This window comes from Hippichthys cyanospilos, chromosome 12 (genome assembly GCF_059441005.1).
Source record: "Hippichthys cyanospilos isolate Australia breed blue-spotted pipefish chromosome 12, RoL_Hcya_1.0, whole genome shotgun sequence".
In the NCBI taxonomy this organism is placed as follows: Eukaryota; Metazoa; Chordata; class Actinopteri; order Syngnathiformes; family Syngnathidae; genus Hippichthys; species Hippichthys cyanospilos.
Window position 1 is genome coordinate 13,277,027 of NC_142380.1, and position 21,674 is coordinate 13,298,700.

General features: G+C 37.1%; 1 protein-coding gene across 1 annotated transcript in view; it reads left to right on the forward strand.

Moving 5' to 3' along the window:
• The window catches only part of gpr158b (G protein-coupled receptor 158b), a 58,369-nt gene extending 41,064 nt beyond the window's left edge, over positions 1-17,305 (forward strand). The window contains exons 8-13 of the mRNA XM_088430229.1: positions 1,240-1,378; positions 6,180-6,285; positions 8,868-9,014; positions 10,118-10,361; positions 12,038-12,594; positions 12,661-17,305. Of these exons, the coding sequence (XP_088286355.1) occupies positions 1,240-1,378; positions 6,180-6,285; positions 8,868-9,014; positions 10,118-10,361; positions 12,038-12,594; positions 12,661-13,623 (2,156 nt within the window). The 3' untranslated portion in view covers positions 13,624-17,305. The remainder of the gene's footprint in view (positions 1-1,239; positions 1,379-6,179; positions 6,286-8,867; positions 9,015-10,117; positions 10,362-12,037; positions 12,595-12,660) is intronic.
• Positions 17,306-21,674: the final 4,369 nt, after the last annotated feature.

Sequence of the window (21,674 nt, forward strand, 5' to 3'; positions counted from 1 at the left end):
ACTGTACATCATTTTTAAACGGTTTTAGTCTTTTGGCGGTCCGTCGGCCAAACAGAGTGCCAACCTCTGAAAATCGGTTATCGAACTTCCCCGGAATTGTCAATTGGTGTGTTGACACACTATAACATGTATAATATCTTGTATATAGTGTTGCTTCCTTACTTAACTAGAATACATTGTCAATATACCCCTTAGGAGAAGGAGAGAAGAAAGAGATTATTGAAGCCAATGTAGATGAATAAGCCAAAGCTGTCAGAATCTCACACACCAGGGGCTTTCATTGGAATGACTGACATTAAATACAACAATCTCATCATATCTGTATGCGTGTAGTGTGTGCAGGACAGGAAATGAGGGAGCCTGCTAGTTGCTATGACAACCATTGAGAACACAGCGATGTGTTAAGGCGATGCTTTGAACAGGAAGTCCCCCGCAAAGCTGCTTCTGAACTGATGTCATACTCTGAAAATTACCTCAGTGGTTTGGTCTTTGTTGTAAGACTGCCAACAAGGCAGCGCTCAACTATCTAAAAATAAATACATCTTTTTTCCTTTCCGCCTTGCAAAATAACAATAGTCCTGAGAATATCAGCAGTACAAGCATTTGTTTGATTTGTTGTTCTTACCATCCTACCAGAGGAGCTCCCCAGGCATCCTGAGACTAAGTAGCATGTAATTTGCTGATTTAGAGACCGCATTTATTCATGACTATTAATAGACTCTACACTCTGAAATGAATTTATGGCCTCTTATAGAGCTGATGGTAGAGTTAAAAGTGCCATTTGGATTCTGGAAGGCATAAATCAAGACCTTATAATATAATCCCTACTCTTTTGCCTTTTTGAACATGTCAATCATATAATACAGCTTCCTTGTTTTCACTTTGGCAGATGTATAGATAGAATGCAGCAACTCCAAACTAGGAGTTTTCATATGTATTTTTCATAAGGTTTGCAGAAGTAGAACCATGTAAAATACAGTTTGCATGTTCCTGTTCTTGCAATTTTTCTTTGGGTACTTTCCATTTTCCAAACACATCCAAACTATTGAAGAATACGCGCCCTGTGCTTGACTAGTTACCAGTTCAAAGTCAGCTGTGACAGTGACTATAGAAACAGACTATAGAAAATCCATCCATTGATGCGGTATACAGTATAAGAACATATTTTAAAACAACAGGATAGTAAATATAATGGGGGTGTTTCCCCTTAATTTTAATTCTGTTTCTTTTGCTTTCCAGCGGAGTCACTATTCCTGCTGTGGGGTGTTTACCTATGCTACGCAGTCCGAACCATTCACTCGGCCTTCCACGAACCACGCTACATGGCGGTGGCCATCTACAATGAACTCCTCTTATCGGCCGTGTTCCACATCATCAGGTGCGTGCAGAAAACTGTAATGAAACCTAAATATACCAGACCAGACACTCTTAAAAGAAGGTCAATATATTGCAAAATTCATACTAAGGGTGTTTAAAAGGTTTTAAGTAACAGCAAAGATGAAAGGGATACAAGATTTTTGAACATTTATTTTTATTACAGACAAGAGTTGAACTCTTGCTCCAATGGCATTGGAGCGCTTTTATCAGTGTAAAAGAACTTCTTATACAAGATTCTTAAACTTTTCACCTATCCCTCATATACTGTCAAATAAAAAAAAAAGAAAGAATTTGTTGTCAAGAAACTGGTCAGAATTTGAGTTGGAAAATAAATCGCAAAGGTGCAGTCTATTTTTCTCTGACTGGTATGAGAATGTGATGGAAATGGTAGCTTCTTTGTCTCAGACATTTTGATTAGAGGCAAAATTTCTCCTGACCACATTCTGAAAACAAAAAAGGGTGCGTGCACCCACTTTCTTTTACCTTTATGTTCTTATCGACTCACCCACACCTATACTCAAATTATCTCTCCATTTGTTCCCTGAGAGACGGCAGGTTACAAGGTTCACCCCAGCCTCCAGGTATCTGTTACACAGGGCAATTAAAAAAAGACCCCCTTAACTGTGCCGACCCTTTGTTTCGCATCAAGGGAATTCACACAGGTTTTAAATTACTCCTTGAAATGCCCACAATCTATCAACCCTTTGTCTCTCTCAATTATTACCGCATAACTCAAAACAGACCCATTTTTTACACATATCTGTGTGTGAATAACATTCATTCCAAGGCAAAATAAATAAGTAATATATTATTTACCAGGCTTAAAATTATTATATATATAATTTTTAATAACATAAACCGTGTGTTTTAATTGGACAGCAATGATCTATGTAACCACCAAAGGCAGGGGTAGACTTATATTCGCTTTTTTGTAAAATTCAAATCGAAGTAAAAAAAAAAAAGAGGGGGGGGTCAACTTATAACTGATGTTGACTTGTCCTCTCAGCAATACGATATTTCCCAATGCTATTTTGCCGTGAGTCCCATAGTGCAGTTTCATACACATAAAAATGTTTTCCCAGAAGCTGATGATTTTTATGATGTCTAATACCTGACTATAATTTCACAAGCTGTGTTCCTGTTGCTTTTTCATCTTATATTTGACACCTGAAATGACAACTGAGGTCGTCCCATTATATCATTGCTTTTGCTCATTGATCAACTCACTAAGGTATCACTGCTTTGAATGAGCTTGCTTATACTATGTCTTAAAAAACATACACAAACGCACAGGTTTTTCTTTCTTTTCCTTACTATTATTTAACTGAGATAATGCATTTCCAAGTAACCCAAACAGTGGCGTGGGGTAAGTACTATAGTTGGGGAGGCACTGAAGCCGCTACCTCTTGTGAGGTATGCTGTATTGTTTTGTAGTAATATATATTCCAACATTGTGGTTCCATTGTGGTATCCATCTCTTATTAGATTAATTAGCCAAGTCTGTATTTGATTATTTCAAGCATCATTGGTATACAGGATCCACATTTGCAAGTACCAATTGTTTTTGTCTTTCTCTTTTGTCCTGTTTACTTTTCAGTCCTACGGCAGTTGTTCACTTCACTATTGGTTTGTACTTTTGTCCTTTTCCGTAATGTTCTTCAAAGCCTATTTTTGTTTCTGATTGAGTTCGAATTAGGACACTGACCTTGTGCCTGTGGCAATCAGCCGGTCCTTATTTTGTGGAAAGAAAACTTTGGAAGCTTTCAGTCAATATTATTTGTTACACATTCCCATATAGACTTTGTGATTGGAAATGATTTACAAGAGCTGAATTTCAGTGTAATCATAGAGCAAAACGGGGAAGCTTCTTTCAATCCATTAAGAAGTTGAAGGGTCCAGCAGACACACATTCATTATTGTTGTCACCTTGGTAATAAATCAAACAGCCTCACTTGCTGACGTTAAACTGTTTTGGTTCTGTTTTTGCTTCTGTATTCGAGAGATAAGACAAGTGATTCACACATAATGTATAGTACAGCAGACTTATCAGGGCAATTATTAGGCAAATGAGGTCCATTGAAACATGGATTTACTGAGAGATTACGATGACTTTGTTGTTTTTTTAAAAACATACTGTAACTTCCACACATTTTTAAATGTGATACAAATGTAAACAAAACAACTTTTATTATAATGACCACATTTGCACACACACGCAACATGTGCTGTACAGTCACACATAAACCCAAATGGATGAAGTGAGATGAGTTATCTGACAAAAAAAATAGTTTGTTGGAATCTTTAGGCAGTTCTGCCCATTCTTCTTTGCATTAATTCTAAAGTTCCCTCAATTTGGATAGACATCTGTGCACAGCCATTTTCAGGTCTCTCCAGAGATGTTCTAATGGATTCAAGCCTGGGCTCTTGCAGGACGTTCATAAAGTGGCTCTGAAGCTAATCCTTTGAGATCATGGCTGTGTGTTTCGGGTCATTTTTCTGTTGAAATAGAACCCCCAGTCTGAGGTCAAAAGCGCTCTGGAGCAGGTCTTTATCCAAAATATTTCTGTATACGGCTGAATTCATTTTTACCTCTATTCTGACTAGTCTAGCAGTTCCTGTTGCTGTAAAACATCCCCATAGCATGATACTGCCACCACCATGCTTCATTGCTCATATATGTTGCCTGGAATTCACACCAAAGACATCAATCTTTGTCTCATCAAACAAACAAAAAATAGTTTATCATGGTCTAAGTGTCTTTCAGGTACCTTTTGTAAATTTAATCCATTTGGTGTATACAGTTATTCATGACGTTTAACTCCAGGAAACAAAAAGCATTTTCTGTCACGGTGCAGCCATAGCCAATATTGAAATATTCAATCTCGTAGACCTGCCGCCCACCCAGGCAGTCTCACACCCCAGCATCATTAGGGTGGCCATGAAGCCGTAAGAGGAGATACTGACTGGACTTTGCTCATTTAGAAATTGTATATTTTTCTTGCTTTATTTACAGCAAATCAATAATCATCACATCCATTGTTTTAATGGGTCAGATTTTTGATCTTCTGCTGACTTCTCGTTAAAAATAATTAGAGGTCATTGTTATAAATGTCAAGCGGCCATAGAAAATGGCTGAATGGATGTTATAGATGTCAGTAATTGCTTTATTATAAGGTATAATTCCTTGTGGTTTGGCAGTGAAATATGACCTGAGTGGCTCCCTTGTAGATAAGTCAATCCCCAGCTAAAATGCATGAGGTTTGTGAATATTTTATTATATAATTTCAAGAGACAAAATTGGTAATTGGCCACAATTCGGACAGTATTGTGTGCTCACTTTTGCTGTCAGTGTTTTCAACATTACTGGGGGTGCAGACTTATTTCAAGGCGGAGGTGAAATCTGCATTATACATACAAGATGGACACAAACCACTTTACATTGTAGCAGTGCCATTTCTTTGCCGCTGTCCCATAAAAATCTATAATCACATATTATCAGACATATTAGAGGTATAGTCACTTTTGTGAGATGCCAAACATCTATCATTTTTCTGAAACAATCAGATGACATATAGATATTGTTGATTAATCAAGCAAAATACTTGTATGATAAGTCTCAAGAGTTATCTGTTTGATTTGTGAGTGTTCTAGTGTGTAAAGTAATATCTGCAGACAGGACTCAATAAAAGGCATAGAAGGCGCTGGAGAGGTTATAAAGTTTACTGAACTAAAAAATGCACAACTTTACTAGAAAAGTAGAAGTGCAAGCACACTACCCAAACAAGACAACGGACAAGGATGCCCTGACAGCTGCTGACAGGAACCTTGGAACTAAATGTAGCAGAAACTAATGAGCCAGCAAGACGCAAGTGGGAGAGCACAGCACAACATAATGCAGTAAGCTCATTGGACAGAAACACATTGGAAGCGGGCAAGACCCTGGCATTTGGAATTTTGCTTGGCATTTACTTAGCAACAGCATTTTTCTTGTCCTCTCGCTAAAACAACAAGACATTTGTAATGTAGGCTACAAGATTAATAAAAAAATGGTCAGTTGTTTTGTGTTCAATGGTTATAGTTAGAAACTGTTAAAATGATTTCATTTTATTAAACATATTCCGATAGTATTCCTATGTTTTGATTGATACAAATAAAAATAATGCTCAATTGTTTATCTGTTAGGTATTAGTCAGTTTTTACTTATTTTTAAGTTCTTTTTTACTGGTATCAAAGTCCTATATACAGGTACACTATTAAAGTCAAATATTGGATATTGTGACATTATGACTGGAAAGGGTGTTGAAGAGGCAACCTAAAATATTTTTCCACCACATTTGCACACTTCCGTAGAGAACATTATCACTGTTAGTCTTTGAACAGTGATGCACGGGGGAAATGTAGAAACAGTGAAAGTGTAAAACAGCATACGACTGATTATATTGCATGTTCCAAATATAAGGAACAGTCAATACTAGCAAAATGTGAGTAAAATTGTGTAAAACGAAACATTCTATTATTGTTATCATTCACTAACAGGATATTAATAACAAAGATCTATAGGTCTTAATTCGATATAGAGTATATATTGTGTATGTATGCATGGAAAGTGAACAGTACGTACGAGTTGAACTCGTCCACTTCTGCTTTGTTTACAGTTGATGTAGACAGAGTAGAGAAACACTATGGGCTATTATTGATGTCTGGCAGACCAGAATTCGCAGACTGCAAGAGCTCTCGGCTCATCTCGCTTTTAACTTTCAACTTTGACACTGCGGCTAAGCAAAATCTTGGTGTTCCTGCAGGTTCTCTGTGGCGCCAGGCCTTCACCCTGACTGGATGCTGGTGTTGATCTTCACTCACACTCATCTAACTGTCACTGTGACAGTGGGAGTGCTTCTTGTTCCAAAGGTATCGCTCCATTATCTGCAGTTAATGAGCTGTGCCCACCTCTGGTTCGGCGGATTGTAAGTGGAATAGTATTGGGTAATCCTTTATAGCAAACTTAATCATCCTAAGTTCCAAAACTGAAACGTTACTTCCCTAAGTGTAATGACTCTTATAATCAACACAGAAAGCTTTACATAATGGCTGATGCTGTATTGAAGTTTCGAATCACAACAGTTCATTTATCTGCTTAAGCTTGTGTGATAGGAGTAATCTGAAACATACATTCACAAAAGTATCAAGAAGCACATTTCCAGCCTGTGCCGTAAACCTATTCAAATGGCGTTAGTCATTATTGTAATTTCGCTAAGCACTCCCATGGGTGCCTTTATGTGCAATCTCTTACGTCTGATGGAAAACATTTAATCGCCCCGCTGTGTGATAAAAGCAGTACACCATCAACATTCCCTCTTCTTTCATTCGGTCTTAATTAGGCTCCTCCGACATTCGAGTACGCCGGGATAATGAAGCACAACGGGAGGGTGTTAAGCTCACATGGCGTCTGTTTCTCAGTCTGGCCTAAATATTTGGCATCCCTTTTTTTCCCGCTTTCGCTGCTCAAGCAAAACTAAATAATTAGACCATCCTCTACTACTTTTATGTGACCCAAGTCTGTGTACAATGGAACATCAGTGATCAAAGCATTAGTGATCTAATTGAGGGGCAAGGGTTGTCTGAGTGTCCAATAAATTGAAGCATTTTCTTGTGGTTCTTTACAACAGAAAATTATTGTAAATGAGAATAAAAATGCTTGAAACTGAAAAGATTGAATAATTATCTAAAATTCAAACTTACCTGACTAGCCCCAGGGCAGGTTGATGCAATGTTAGTGGTAGGGCTGCGCAGATCAGTCAAATTTCGATTAAAATTAATACTAAAGTTAATATCGGTATTGTATTGAGACCAGAGAGTTAGTATTGAATCTTTACATGCATTTATTTATGTTTTTGTTTCTCATGGTTCCTTCACATAATCGCTTTTCAGTGCTTGCATATGGGACACACTTTGTGCATTTGTGTCTTCACTATTTTTGAATATAGTTTCAGAACACAGTTTATTGTTTTTTTACATGTTTTTCATTCCAGTTTCTGGTTTACCTGAGTGCAGTCCTACTTTGATTCCAATCTCTATGCCTGCCTCCGTGTATTCTTTCATTTGATTGTTTTGGTTCATTTTAATCATGCTATTTGTACAAGTTTGATATGATGGCATGGCTAAGAACTCAACAAGGGTTTAATTTAAAAAAGCATGTTATTAACAGGACAAGTTCTTTACAAATACCATCATAAAAGCACTTCTGTATCAGTACTGACGATACTAGTCAGCATCGATCAATACCAAAATATCAAGTATTACGCAGCTCTTGTTAGTAGGATTCCGTTTTTTTAGTTTTGAACATCATATTTAGCCAAACGTTTTGCGATGTCTAGCGAATATTTGAAGACCCCACTGTTCACCTCTCAGCACAAAAGGGGCTTTTATATATATATATATATATATATATATATATATATATATATATATATATATATATATATATATATATATATATATATATATATATATATATATATATATTTTTTTTTTTTTTTTTTTTTTTTTTTTGTCAATACCACTCAGCAGTTGGAGGCAATGGTTTGAGGCCACCAGTACATGCAGTAGACCAGTGGTGTCAAACACATTTTTATTTTGGGCCGCATTGTAGTGATAGTTTCTTTCAGAGGGCCAGAATGACTGTGAATTCAAATACATTTTAAGTGTGTTGATCACAAATTTACCAAGATTTGATATCACAAGTCAGCAAAAACTGTTCAAAAGAGATTTGGAGAATAAGAAAATGTTTGTTTTTCTTCCCCCAAATGTTTAAATGTTAAAGGCAACTTGCAATTTTGGTATTTTAGTCAGAAACCTGAAGTCAAATCAACATTTCAAGGGCCACTAAAAGTGAGTTGGCGGGCGGGATCTGGCCCCCGGGCCTTGACTTTGACACCTGTGCAGTAGACCAACAGTTGATTTGCTATCGTATAATTAGCTCACATATGTAGGTGCATCATGCAACCATCCGTGAGTTCAAATTCTCTTGAGACCAGACCCACCAGACTTACGTAAGTTATGCATGACAAAGCATGAAGCATTTCTGGTGGAAAGGTCAGATCGCATAAAAGGTTTCCGCAGTCATTGTGTTTCAAGCTTCTGTCATGACGTACTGTCTAATTGAAGAAATACATACATATCTCATATGTTGAATAAATTAATGTCTGTGGCCTTCTCCTTATTCTGCGGTTTAGAATTATTGGCAGAAATGGCTCAATTTTCTAAGTAGAGCAAATTCAGTTTCTGACAGGAAACTATATTAATTCCCGAATATCCATCTTGCAAACATATTTACTGCAGGAAATGATTGTTCTGTGCCATCACACCTCAGATTACCTTCACGGTACATTTGACAAAATAATTGCACGTACACAAAGAGCTCCTTGAAAAAAAACATTTTCTTTGTTTTCTTTGGAACTGTGTGCTGGGTTTCACTAAGTTCTCTGTCTTAGTTCTTGTCCAAGGGGACTCAGGCTCGGGATGATATTGCCACTGAGGCCTATGAAGAGGAGCTGGACATTGGAAGATCTGGTTCTTACCTCAACAATAGTATCACCTCAGCCTGGAGCGAGCATAGCTTGGACCCTGAGGAAATACGGGTGAGGAAACACACGTTTGATCTAGTTGCCTTCACATCCTTTCGACACTTCAAAATGCTGAATAAAGTCACAGGAATGATATATTTGCAATTGTAATAGTTTATGTATAGGGCTGAAACGAGTCCTTGAATAATTCAAGTTTTTCGCTTCAAAATAACACGAATGGCCTTTTTCCTTACCCCAGATTCCAGTTTATTAGTGAACAGGTCAGAAAAAAAATGCCAAGTCAATTGCAGCAACAATAGCGAGACAATAAAACATGTCGGAAAGGCAGAGAGAAGGCCAAATTCAAAATAAATTCACTTTACCAAATAATATAAGGTCACAAATCTCTTGATAGGTTTTTATTTTGAAGTTGTTACTGGCATCTTGTCATGGCATAATAGCTTGAGCGGTTATTCTACTGCAACCGTTGGTCCTGTCCCCGGATACAAATAGCACAAAGTTGTTGTAAAATCATGTACAATTCTCAATTCGGGAGTCTTACAAATTACCTTATTTCACTGATATTGACATATCAGTTTTCTACTACTTGGCTTGGGCTCTGTTATAGGTACATCTAGCGAGCAATGCTTGAGTGCTCTACATAAACTACATAAACTGGCGTGATAAAACAAAATGACTTTTGATGTTGAAAGCCTTATACTCACCACATTTTAATAAATCCTGCTGACGAGTGTGCCATTTGAGCTGGCACATACATCAAAATTTAGCAGTGTGTTAAGCTGTGTGTTGCTGAACACAGTTTAAGTTAAAAACAAAAAACAAAAAACAAAGAATCAAAACATGATATTAGTCATTCATAATTAAATTGAAATATGTTTTATTGGGACTTCTGTGTTTTTAATTGCTTTTCACAAAGCAAATAATGTATTTTTTATATTTATCTGAATACAGTACTTGATAACAAATTTGTGTATAATATCTGAATGCTGAAAAAAATGAATAGCTGCAGGCCTAGTAAGGATTTAACCGATCAGCCTTGTGGAAAAAGCATGTATTGCAATTTTCACTTCATAATAGATGGTCATCATAAATAGAGAGTAGAAATTTGCAGTACTGTATGCACAGAATGTAGATTGATCCACAGTTCCCTTTCTTAGGATGAGTTGAAAAAACTGTACGCCCAACTGGAAGTCTACAAACGCAAGAAGATGCTCGCCAACAACCCTCACCTCCAAAAGAAACGAAATTCCAAAAAGGGCCTCGGTCGTACCCTGATGAAACGAATCACAGAGATCCCAGAGACCATGCACATACATCGCCAGTGTAGCCGAGAAGATGGCAGTGAACATGGAAGCAACCGCAGCACTTTGAGGAGAAACCACATTGAGACCAGTCTGCACGGTGAGATCTTAGTGCTTGGGCTTCATTGCAGGCATCTTTAAAGTATGTCTTTTATGTTCTTTAAAATGATATGCTATATTGACCCTGGACATCTAAAAAATGGATTTGTATAAAAAGAATAATATTCAAAATATTGAATCCAAACTAATAATCATCGAGTCAAATTGGTTCCAGCAAAGCCTTCATTAATGATTTTAGAATCAATGTGCAGTGTTATTACTATGCTATTGAGCATAAAAGCAATACAAGGCGCCTTGAGATATTGCACAACTAACGTGATATACAATGTGGTATAAATTCCATTCCTGTTTTATTTATCATTAATATTCTTGATTACTGCTGACCAAGCTGTCAGTACACTGACATGACTTTGGATAATTTGGATAGCCAATGTGCGATTAAAAACTCTGTGATTTATGGTATTCTTTTATTCTTTTATTTATTCATAATAAATAAATAAATCGTTGCTGAATTAAATAGGGACATGATTTCATACTTTGGCTTCCTAGAAGATATGTGTTCCATAACTCCAACTCTGTGAGTTGTAAAAAGTGGTCAAACACATTGAGCTGCCTGCTTACATGATGTCAGCTCTATATTAGCAATGAAATAGAGACAGACAGTGACCTTGTGGACATCCTGTAAATGGTGCATGTAAAATTCGGTTATAAGACTGCACGCTGCGGAGGCTGCAAATCCAATTTTTGACAAGATATTTCAGTGGCAACTGAGTAAAGGCAACCTACAAATCCGAGCCACTAAATTGGTTGCTGCTAATACACAACTAGAGGTGTACATCTCCCCAATAAAAAAAAAAAAATATTCGATACGCATCTTGATACTTGGGTTGCAATATAATTCAAGGACGGTTCATTTTTGAAGTCGGATGGATGGATTACGATTCACTTCAATATACTTGTAGTACCGTTCAGTTCAAGGGGATATCAAACAATGAGTGTGTCATTTTACAATGTAAATGAACTTGTCTGAAGGTTATTGTAAATGTGGCATTTCTTTCAATGATATATTTCTCCCGTAAAAGACAATTTCATACATACCTCAATAAGTGTTAAAAGGAGCATCTTGAATCAGTATGGTAAGATGCACTCACATCTTTTACATCAAAACCAATTTTTTTTATCCAAACGGTTTTCCATTTAACTTTTGCTACAGTGGGCCTGGAGTGCAAGTTCAGAAAACAAATACACAAGCAACACATTACAACAGATAAAACACTAACACAAATCAAAAATCACAAACTAAAGAAAATTAATTTAAAAAATACATATAAAAGATTAAACTCAGAAATTCTCAAGCAAAAACAAACGTAAGCACAAACAAAAACAAGCAAAAAAACGAAACAATTAAACAAATACACATTAAAATACGAGTTTGCTGGTGTGTTTAATGGTTTGTAATGTGTTTATGGTTTATTGTGATTAATTTTGGTGGGGTTGTTTATTTTTTGTGTTTGAGTTTTGATTTGTCTTTCGTCTATTGTCATGCATTTTTGCTTTTTTGTTTGCAATTGCCTTTTATTGCTTTTTAAGTTTTTTGTTTCTGTTTTTGCACTCCAGGTCCACTGTATTCTACTCCGAATATCATCCTATGAATTGTCGTATTTACGTTAGCGCCTGATCTTTAACACCAAGAATCTTTCGTTTAATTTGCTTTAGGAAAATCTCGTGATGATTCACTCAAGAGCAAAGCCATAAGCTTGCAGAAGTCTCTAAGCTATGATCATGTTTGTGACCAAGATGATGAAACTGGAAGTCTAAGCGGCTCGGCAGCAGGGGACAAAATGACTCCAGTGGGAAATGGCGGAGAAGCGTCTCTTCTCGGTTCCCTCATCGGCCGCAGACATTGCAAAAAGCAGCTGGAACCAGTTGCCCCGCCGTCAAAGATGGAACCGGCCGAGTCCACGGAGTCAGTTCCACTCTTCTGGAAGTCCGCAAGCGTTCACAACTTAACGCATGAAAAAAAACCTGTGCATCTGAGGACTTCCATCATGCAAAAGTCCCTCAGCGTGATCGCCAGCGCCAAGGAGAAGATGCCGGGGCTCAGCAGCAAGACGCAGAGTGTGGAGGATGCCAGCAAAAAAGGTCTGAAGGGGCAAGAAGGACGGATTTTGTCAGAAGTGGATGAGACTCCTGAACACTATCCCAAAATGATCGTCAGCCAGTCCGTTGAATATTCCAAGACACCGATGAAAATGGGCATCATGAAGCAGCAGGTACATTTTGAAAATGGTAAATAGGTGTGACCTTTTATGCTAACTTTTTTCTTTCCATGAATCCAGGTGAGCGGTAGTCAGCCATCCATTTGCTCCGAAACTGGTAGAAACTTGTATGATGTATCTGAGGTTTGTCCCTGGGAGATGGAAGAGGCTCAGACACCATCTGAAGTCAAGACACAGAAGCACGTGTCCATCGCCCCGGAGGAAACCGACACAGGTCGAAGGGGAAGTAGCAGCTCTGGCATCGGCAAAAGTAGTCGGTCTCAGCAGAGACTGAAAACCGGGCAGTCTCCTTCAAACAGACGACGCTCCAGAGATAAAGGAGGAGAAAGGGAGGAGAGCAGGGAAGCACGAAAATCTCGCGGACCCAGGTCACCTCTGCCACTCAAGCCAGATATGAGCCCCTGGGACTTTGACGAGCAGCCCATGCTCGGTGAAGTCTCGGAGTCCATTTCCCCAGACAGAATCCGACGCAAAAAGAGTGTCACGCCTACTGACGGTAAACCCAAGGCACTCCATTCGGACCACTCCAAATCCACAGGAAGCCTACTGCAGCCTCCGTCCTTGATGGTGGAGATCTGCCCGTGGGATTACAACAGCCCGCCCTCACCCAAGCAGGAGAAGAGCTGCGGCAGCCCTTCCACACACAAGAAGAAACGGAAAGGCTCCTGTTCTTCCAACAATAAAACAGAGAAGGAGAAAGGAAGAGAGAAAAACCGAGAAAGACGGAGCTCCTCTAGCAAGCCGCCGTCAGAGAGAAGGCGTGTTAGCCAGTCGTCCGAGTGCGGCGGGCCGGTCTCCGAGCGACGGAGGAGCTCTAGCAAAGACCCAGAAGGGATGCAAACGAGGAGGGCGGAGATTCTCTCCTGTGAGAGCCAAGCTTCAAACAGCAGTTTTGGACAGACTAAAACCTCCACTGACAAGAAGAAAGAGCGGCATCACAAAACTGCAGTCTGCAGCGTTCCAAAAATGGCTGACGTTTGTCCGTGGGACTTTGAGGACCAAGACCCTGGAGAGAGGGCATGATGACTGCTAAATTTTTCTATTTGTATCCACAGACTTAACAGCACGAGCAAGCAACGTTTCAAATGTTTGATTTAAGAGAAAGAACCAAAAAAAAGCTAATGTTTACTCATAATCATTTTTAAGTCCTGCTTATGAACTTTTCATTGAGACCCTTTGACTGAGATGTTCAATCATTTTCTTAACAGTGTGGTTGCTCGTGGAATGCGAAAAAAAAACAAAACAAAACCTTGCAATACTTCGCTCATTGGGTTCATGAGAGATGCACAGCCTATTGCTGTAGCCAGATCCAAATTGTTATCAAGACAATTTGTTGTGAGTCTGGTCAACCACAAACCAAAAATCAGTTTTGCCTCTTGTAACGGCCGTTGAAGCAATACATTGTAATTCCACCGCAAATTATATCAGTGGCATCGTTTTAGACAACTACGCTCTAAAATCATTTGGGCTAAAAGTAACCCAGTTATGGGACAAAAACAAACGACCCAATATTTGAGTCAAGCGGACCCAACTTTCAGGAATGTTTCATACTAAATCCAATATTTTTCCATGTTCTTGTACAAAACAACACAATTTTATGGGTTTTGTGCAAAACAGTCCAGGGTGTTGAGTCAAATTGAACCAAAAATGATGTCCTTCCTTTCTTGACCAATAATTGAGTAATTTTTAGTTCAACTCTTTTTGTGTATGACGTGTTGATGCACGTTGATTTCTTTGTCCATTCTTTTGTATCCCATTGTGCACAAAAGCATGACACTGGAGAAAATATTGAGTCATGGGAGAATTTGGTAGAAGGGCCAATGTTTCATGGCACACTTGCCAACTGACAAGTGGAATATCTTACGTTATTATATTTTTTTTTCTTTTATTCACATTAGCATCACACCTGTTTTCCTGCACATCCCATTGCTATGTGAATGAAAAACTAATTGAATAGATCTAAAGCTTATGTAAATTCAAACAAAGTTTGATTTAAATATTTTTACAATGGTAACACTTTCTATAATTTAAATCCACAAATTCAATCCAGTTCATGAAAATACAATGTAAGGCCAATGTAAGCAATTATATTTGATAATACCTTTCTCAGCACTTAACGTATAATTTGTGTGTAAGTATGTTCTTGAGTGTGAGTTGTTCTCTATGTTTTTCGTTTTGTTTTATTATTCTTAATAGAAGCTTGGAGCTACAAATATAAACATTTTTGACTAGCAAACCCATTCAACATACTTGCAAGTCTGCTCAAACATATTTACAAGTAGGTTCGAACATACTTTTAATTACAATCTAACGTACCCTTCTTCCCCACCCACCACCTTCACTTCTGGAGCATGCAATATCTTAACTTGTTAGCGCCATACAATTCTTTAGCGCTGGAGCAATGTTTGGCACAATTCCCAACATGCCTAATGAACATACTCAAAGTATATTAGGAGGAGAGAATATTTAATGTCCCGGCCATCGCTCAAACATTTAAAGTAAGACAAATGACACGAATTGTGATGTATTACGAATTTTTGTGTTCTATGTGTAAAACAATGTTTTAAAATTAGCTAAAAAACAAAAGAAAGTCTTTTGAACAGCTCTTTTTAGTGAACAGCTCCCTTTAATGAGCCAAAACAATTGTCACAACTGTATAGTGTTGACAAGCATACTTATACAAAAAAAAAAAACAACAAACATTTTAAAATTTTGCTTATAAATACTTTGGAAAGTATTTGCAAATACGATCGAACGTAACTTCAAATACATTTGAACGTATTAGAAAATAAGTTCAAACATTCTTAATACTATGTGCAAATCTAAAATTATTTGAATACATATACATTAGGGCATTCAAGTTAAAGCATTAAGTGTGGGGTTGATTTTTTTTTTTTAAGTGTTAAAACGAAATTTAGCTTAGTTGACTCAGTTCTATTGACCCCTTATTTAGAGGAGAGTTACTGGCACAGGCATTGATGAACATTTGTGTTTGACGTTAAAGGGTTGCTTGATGGCTCATTGACAAATTGGAAAATCGGGCACTTTGCAAAGCCATGCACTGTATTGTTGTGCATCCTTAGGCTGTTCAAATTACATCCACAGGGTCATGCAAACATTGCTGGAGTATGGGTGCTGATGGGCAGAAGTAAACATATGAACATATGTAAAATTTAGAAAATTCTTTTTCTGAGAAGGCTATTAAAAAAATGCCTTAGTCAATTTTCGGAATTTTGTGCAATGGTGGGTTTTTACGGGAAAGGAATCACATTATTAAAGGAACATATTCCAACAGTCTCGGAAACAAAATGTTTTTCAATTTCTGGTTTTACATTAATTACAAGATTTTACGCGAGGCAAGCTGTTACAGTCTTTGTAGCAAATAGTCTTTGAAAAATGTGTTTGATCACAAAAAGCGTTCATTTAAATGCATTCGCACATATGTTTGAATACGTTTGCCACTTTTCCAGTCTTTAAGCATTTTTTCCCCATTAAAACCAATTAGCAGATGCATATTGATGACTGAAGGATGTTGACATTTGCAAGTTGCTCTTACGTTTTTTTTCCAATGCAACCTTCAAATCATTATGAATGAATTGTTGCTGGTCTGCAAATTTTTTGCTTGCTTTTCGCTACATTTCATCTTGATATGCATTGACTTCATTTCCTCAAGGGAACTTGCATTCCTCATCACGGACAGACACAAACAATGAATGCTTCACCAAAAAATGTTCTTGCATATTGATGAATGCGTTCCCTAAAGAGCTGATGATGCATTGGCTCACATGGGAGCTTATTACAGTGCAGCCGATACTAACAAATTATGCGCAAAAAGCATTCAAATGAAGCTGTGTGAAAGCAGACCAAATACTTTATTCGCAGCATGACGATTCGGATGATGGCGTGTGTTTTGAAAGAACATGGTAGGAACAAAATATTGTTTTCTGGCCGACAGTCTGCACCTTGGAATAGCCATCGCATGTGGTAGCTGTTGAATGGATCTGGATGTATATTGGGTTTCTTCTTGCAACAGTGGAATATTAATAGTGATCTGCTATCTGTCTTCTGTCGCATCATAGGAAATGCATATCATTTGTGCATTTATTCACAGGGCTGAGGGTGTTTTTAATTTGTATTTATTTATTTTTTGCTTCTATCCTGTGCATCAGTTCAGAAGGTTTTGGTGGCAATTTGGTCTTGTCACAAGCCAATCGCATGTCAATATACTGTATTGAAAAACAACAGTTACAGTCACTTAGCATTTTATCCTGTGCTCATGCTAAATCAATTATGTGTGTATGATTGTGAATATACAAGTGTCACATCAAATTAAAAACAGCTAAAATAATACATTGTGCAAGAGAAGATATACTTGAAAGTTACTGTTAGTATGATCTTCATGATTTTGTCCTGCTCATCGAGCTTCCAGAAAGTAGCTGATGCAACAAGTATTGACATGAACAAAGATCCCCGCTTATTTAAAAGACTAGCAATCAACAACATTTGTATCACGTTTTTCTGTTAATTGTTGAATACATGTTTCGTCCAGTATTTTATGCTCATTATCTGGTTTCACACCCAAAATGTGACAGACTTTTTAAGCACCTATATGGGAGTGTTTCGTTGTGATGATTCATATTGTGTTGCATGTATATACAATGAATACACTGATATCAATTCAGAATTAAATATTTATATGAAAACACGCTGGACTCCTTCTGTCTCATTTATTAATGAATACATGGATAATATATTATCTTATTATTCTTATTTTTATTATTCTTATTATTACTATTATTACTATTATTATTATTATTATTATTATTATTATTCATTATGTCGCCTTTCAGGAATTGGGTGTGCACAAAAAACCGGGGGTGGCAAAACTGAAACAATGTTTTGACATGTACCTAAACCTAGAGGTGGGCCACAGAGCCCCGCCTCCTTCCTGTCAATGTCAACCCGTTATTTATTCTAGCCAGACGAAATTGTAATCGTCAGTCCATCGGTGTATTTTGCACCGCCACCACTAGTGGTCAAGCCTACTTATGTCTGCAACATTTATTTTTTCGTACTTACACTTAATGTCATATGTAAAAAAAAGTCGTGCTTTACTTACTCGGGAGTTACAACACTGTTCAATTTGAATGTGATATTTTACATTCAGTCACTAGATATCGCTGTGTAAGATGTTTCGAAAGTTTCAAAAGTTCGATTCACTTTATGAATCAATCCTTCCAACTGATTGGATCCGGTCCATTGTTTCATTTTAGCCATCCTTACACACACACACACACACACACACACACACACACACACACCCACACACACACACACACACACACACACACACACCCACACCCACACACACACCCACACACACACACACACACACACACACACACACACACACACACACACACACAAAAGAGTTTCTCTGACCGGGGGGATTGTACACCAGTCTGTCCAGCAGAGCAGCAAGAAAAGTTCAAGACTTGAACTTCATTCAAGCACATGCTCGTGGTTGTTTAAAAACACCGGCTGGGAGGAAAGCGGTTCACCTCCAAAGACTCTCCCGCGTGCACGAGCGGCTGATCAGAACGCGCCCAAGCTCGTTATCAGTTGCACCTGATGTCAATTCCATCTGGTATGCCATATGCATGTTCCTCAACCATTTAGCTCCTACTGTGGCCGAAACTACTTTCTTCTCGTTTTGTAAGTTCTTATGTTGTTGATCCTTGTTTCTTCTGTGTGTGCCTCGTTCAGTGTTTATTCACAATGTTTACTTCCGGTTGTACAGGTGCTGCTCGTTTTACAATGGCGTTCCGTTCTCACATTTGTATATACAACACGCAGTCGCATTTACAGTGTGTATGCATTATATATTGTGTGTGTGTATATATATGTATATATATATATATATATATATATATATATATATATATATATATAGTATTGATAATATAATAATAAATTAATATATATATATATATATATATATATATATATATATATATATATATACATTAATTTCTTATTATATTATCAATTTACTAAACGTGATCTATCCTATTCATGAAGTGCTGTTGCAGAACATTGAGAGAGCCTACATAAAAAGATTTGTACCCAGAATTCGCGCTTGTGAGAAAACCTATGTGCATTTAGTTGTGAGCTTTTTTTCTACACAATGCACGCCTACTTTGTGAGGAATTTTTCTTTGTTAGTGTGCTGTGATATTTTTTTAACCTACGATACTTCCAACAGGGGTATTGGTCTTCTGTATTACATTCGAGGCTGAATCTTAATTGCAAGTATACATTTAGACAGCATTATAACGTAACAGCCTCTATATTGGGTCCGTCGTAATATTCTAGCTATCAGTTCAGGTTCGCCTTTTTCTGTCAGGAGATAAACCTACTTGTTTTCTTTCTGACTATCAGTTTAGAAAACTGTTTTCAATAGCAATTTTAACAAAATTCGACTTGAGCTATGATAGTCTTGGAACATTCTATTAAGTGCTTGACAACACTGGCATCTTGTGGAAAACTAGAAGGGCGGCATATAGCTACAACGATAACAGACTAAACCAAACAATCCACCTTAGGTTACCTATGAATTTCTATTTTAATGCAATGCACTTTTTAGACATCGTTTAAAAAGTACACAAAGTGCATTTTTGTTTTTGTTTTTCTTAATTTGCAGTGGTGAAGTCAGTCCTGCAGCATGGGACAGGGCTGATCATACTTTGCATGATCTGGCGAGAGGGGTCTGATATCAGGATGTAGGACGGGGGCGTTTATATCCTTTGTTCAAGATAAATTGAAGTGTGAAAATAATACATCTGAATCTGTTTACTGTTAAGCATGACAATGAATTTGGAAAATAAACATGACAGTTTATGAATTTGGAGAGCCAGCAATAGAGCTGGAAAATCATCCACCATGTAAGTGTCATATCAGCCAATAAATATTTTTTTTAACTATTCTAAACAAAATGAATATTCAACAGATTAAAGTTTAATGTCAATCAAATAACCATCTAGAGTAATTCCAGGCACATTCTTGTGACAATATAGTTATACCCAAGTAACTAATAGAAGGATACTGATGCATCTAGCATACTATGCAGTGCACATACACACATCCATTTTCTGTACCACTTATCCTCACTTGGGTCTTGAGGAAGCTGGCGCCTACCTCAGCAGACTCTGAGCAGTTGTGCTAGCCTCCTATTTCTGCTTTTATCTGGAACATTTTGATTTATTTGCAACAAATGATACACCCCCTGAGCCAAAACACACATATCATGGATTTTTTTTACTAAATTCAGTTGTGTGTAAAAATAACATGTTCCTCATTTTGTTTTGTTCTCTGCTTCCATCAACCATATATAGAGATGGGCAGACACCAGTGCCCATTATCCAACATATTATTGCGGCATATGCACCAAAAGCAGCGAGTATGCATATGTTGTCTCACATATGCAAACTAATAACAAGTCAATTATTCATCACAGAGGTATGTCTGAGTTTTAAATCCAGTATTAATCAAGAAGAGCTTGTGACTGGAACAATATTTTATTGTCATGGTAACCAATTTATACCAACCCGAAAATGAATGTTTTGTTTGTTTAAGGGGGATGTTCAACACATGTTTTTTACATCTTGCTTTTATTTATTTTTTGTGTTTGTGAAATTTCTCTGCAGAATTCAGAGAAACATACAGGATCTCATTTGGCCTCATCACCTGCAGAAACTGCAATGTAATTTTTAAAGACACAAACAGCTACTGGGGACAGAGAAAGAGAGGAGAGCTCCTTGGATTCATATCAGACTTCAGTCCAAGAAGATGCTGCAGCGATTGCCTTTTTTTAAAACTTGAAATGTGCTTTTGACTCATGTTTTCTAATTTTTTTGGAGTGGGTATCTGAATTTTAAAACAAAAAGGGGTGCACAGGCCATAGCAGCTAACATAGGTATTAGAAAAAGGTGTTTATAGTGGACCATTGTAAAATGGAAATTAAATACTTCTAGTAAAAATAACTTTCTATATAGTTATCTTTTACAGGGTTCAAAACATAACATAAAAGGAAATTTACAAATATAATGAAACCCAATTTAAAAGGGGGGGCATCATCAATGATATCACAGTTTATATGATTAACACAAAAACCTAACAAGTCCTAGCCTTGTTCTCTATTACATCATACCAAATACTAGTTCTAGTTCAGCATCTTTCACAGGGATACACATCTGCTTATGTTAGTTCTTACACTTTTTTGAAATCGCTTGTGTCCCTTCAAACTATAATAGCCTTTTCTTATAGCGAAAAGCTTCTGGACACTGTAGCAAAGTTGTCCATTATATGTTATATGCATCATTTGTGCCATTTTGAATTCAACTAAGTCATGAGTAAGTAAGATCAGAAGTTGTTCAAGACTCACTCCATTGCAGCAAACATTTTTGAAACACTGCAACTGTCATTAATATATAATATAATTAATATAAGCCCAAGCACAGAGCCTTGAGGGATCCTATTTGGTATCTTCAGCTGAACTGATTTTTTTGGTATTACAGTAAATTGCACATGCTGATTTCTATCATCCAGGTAACTTGTTATCCATTCATATACCAGTCCTTTTAAAACAAAATCCATTCATACAGTATGATCTATAGTAACAAATGTTTTCTTTAAATCTATGAAAATCAAAATTGGGAATTATTTGTTATACATATTAGTCGCAATTACCTACAAAATCTCCAATACTGCCGAAGTAGTGGACTCGTTCTTCTTGGAACCATATGGATTTTATATGATATTTCTTAAAAGTGAACTTATCAATGAAATTATTAAGTGTGTGTAAGTGAATATAACTTTTCTAGATTGTTTTTGCCAATTGTGGTAATATTTATTTTGGGCTCCACTTTTACATTTTACAATTATTTTTACCATCATCATTTTGGATGGGGAAAAAAAACTGTTGTAAAGGACGTTTCACAAATGTATGCAAAACGTAGTACTGTACTACATTTTCCATAACATTTTTTACTAATGTCAGTTGAATATTGCAACAGT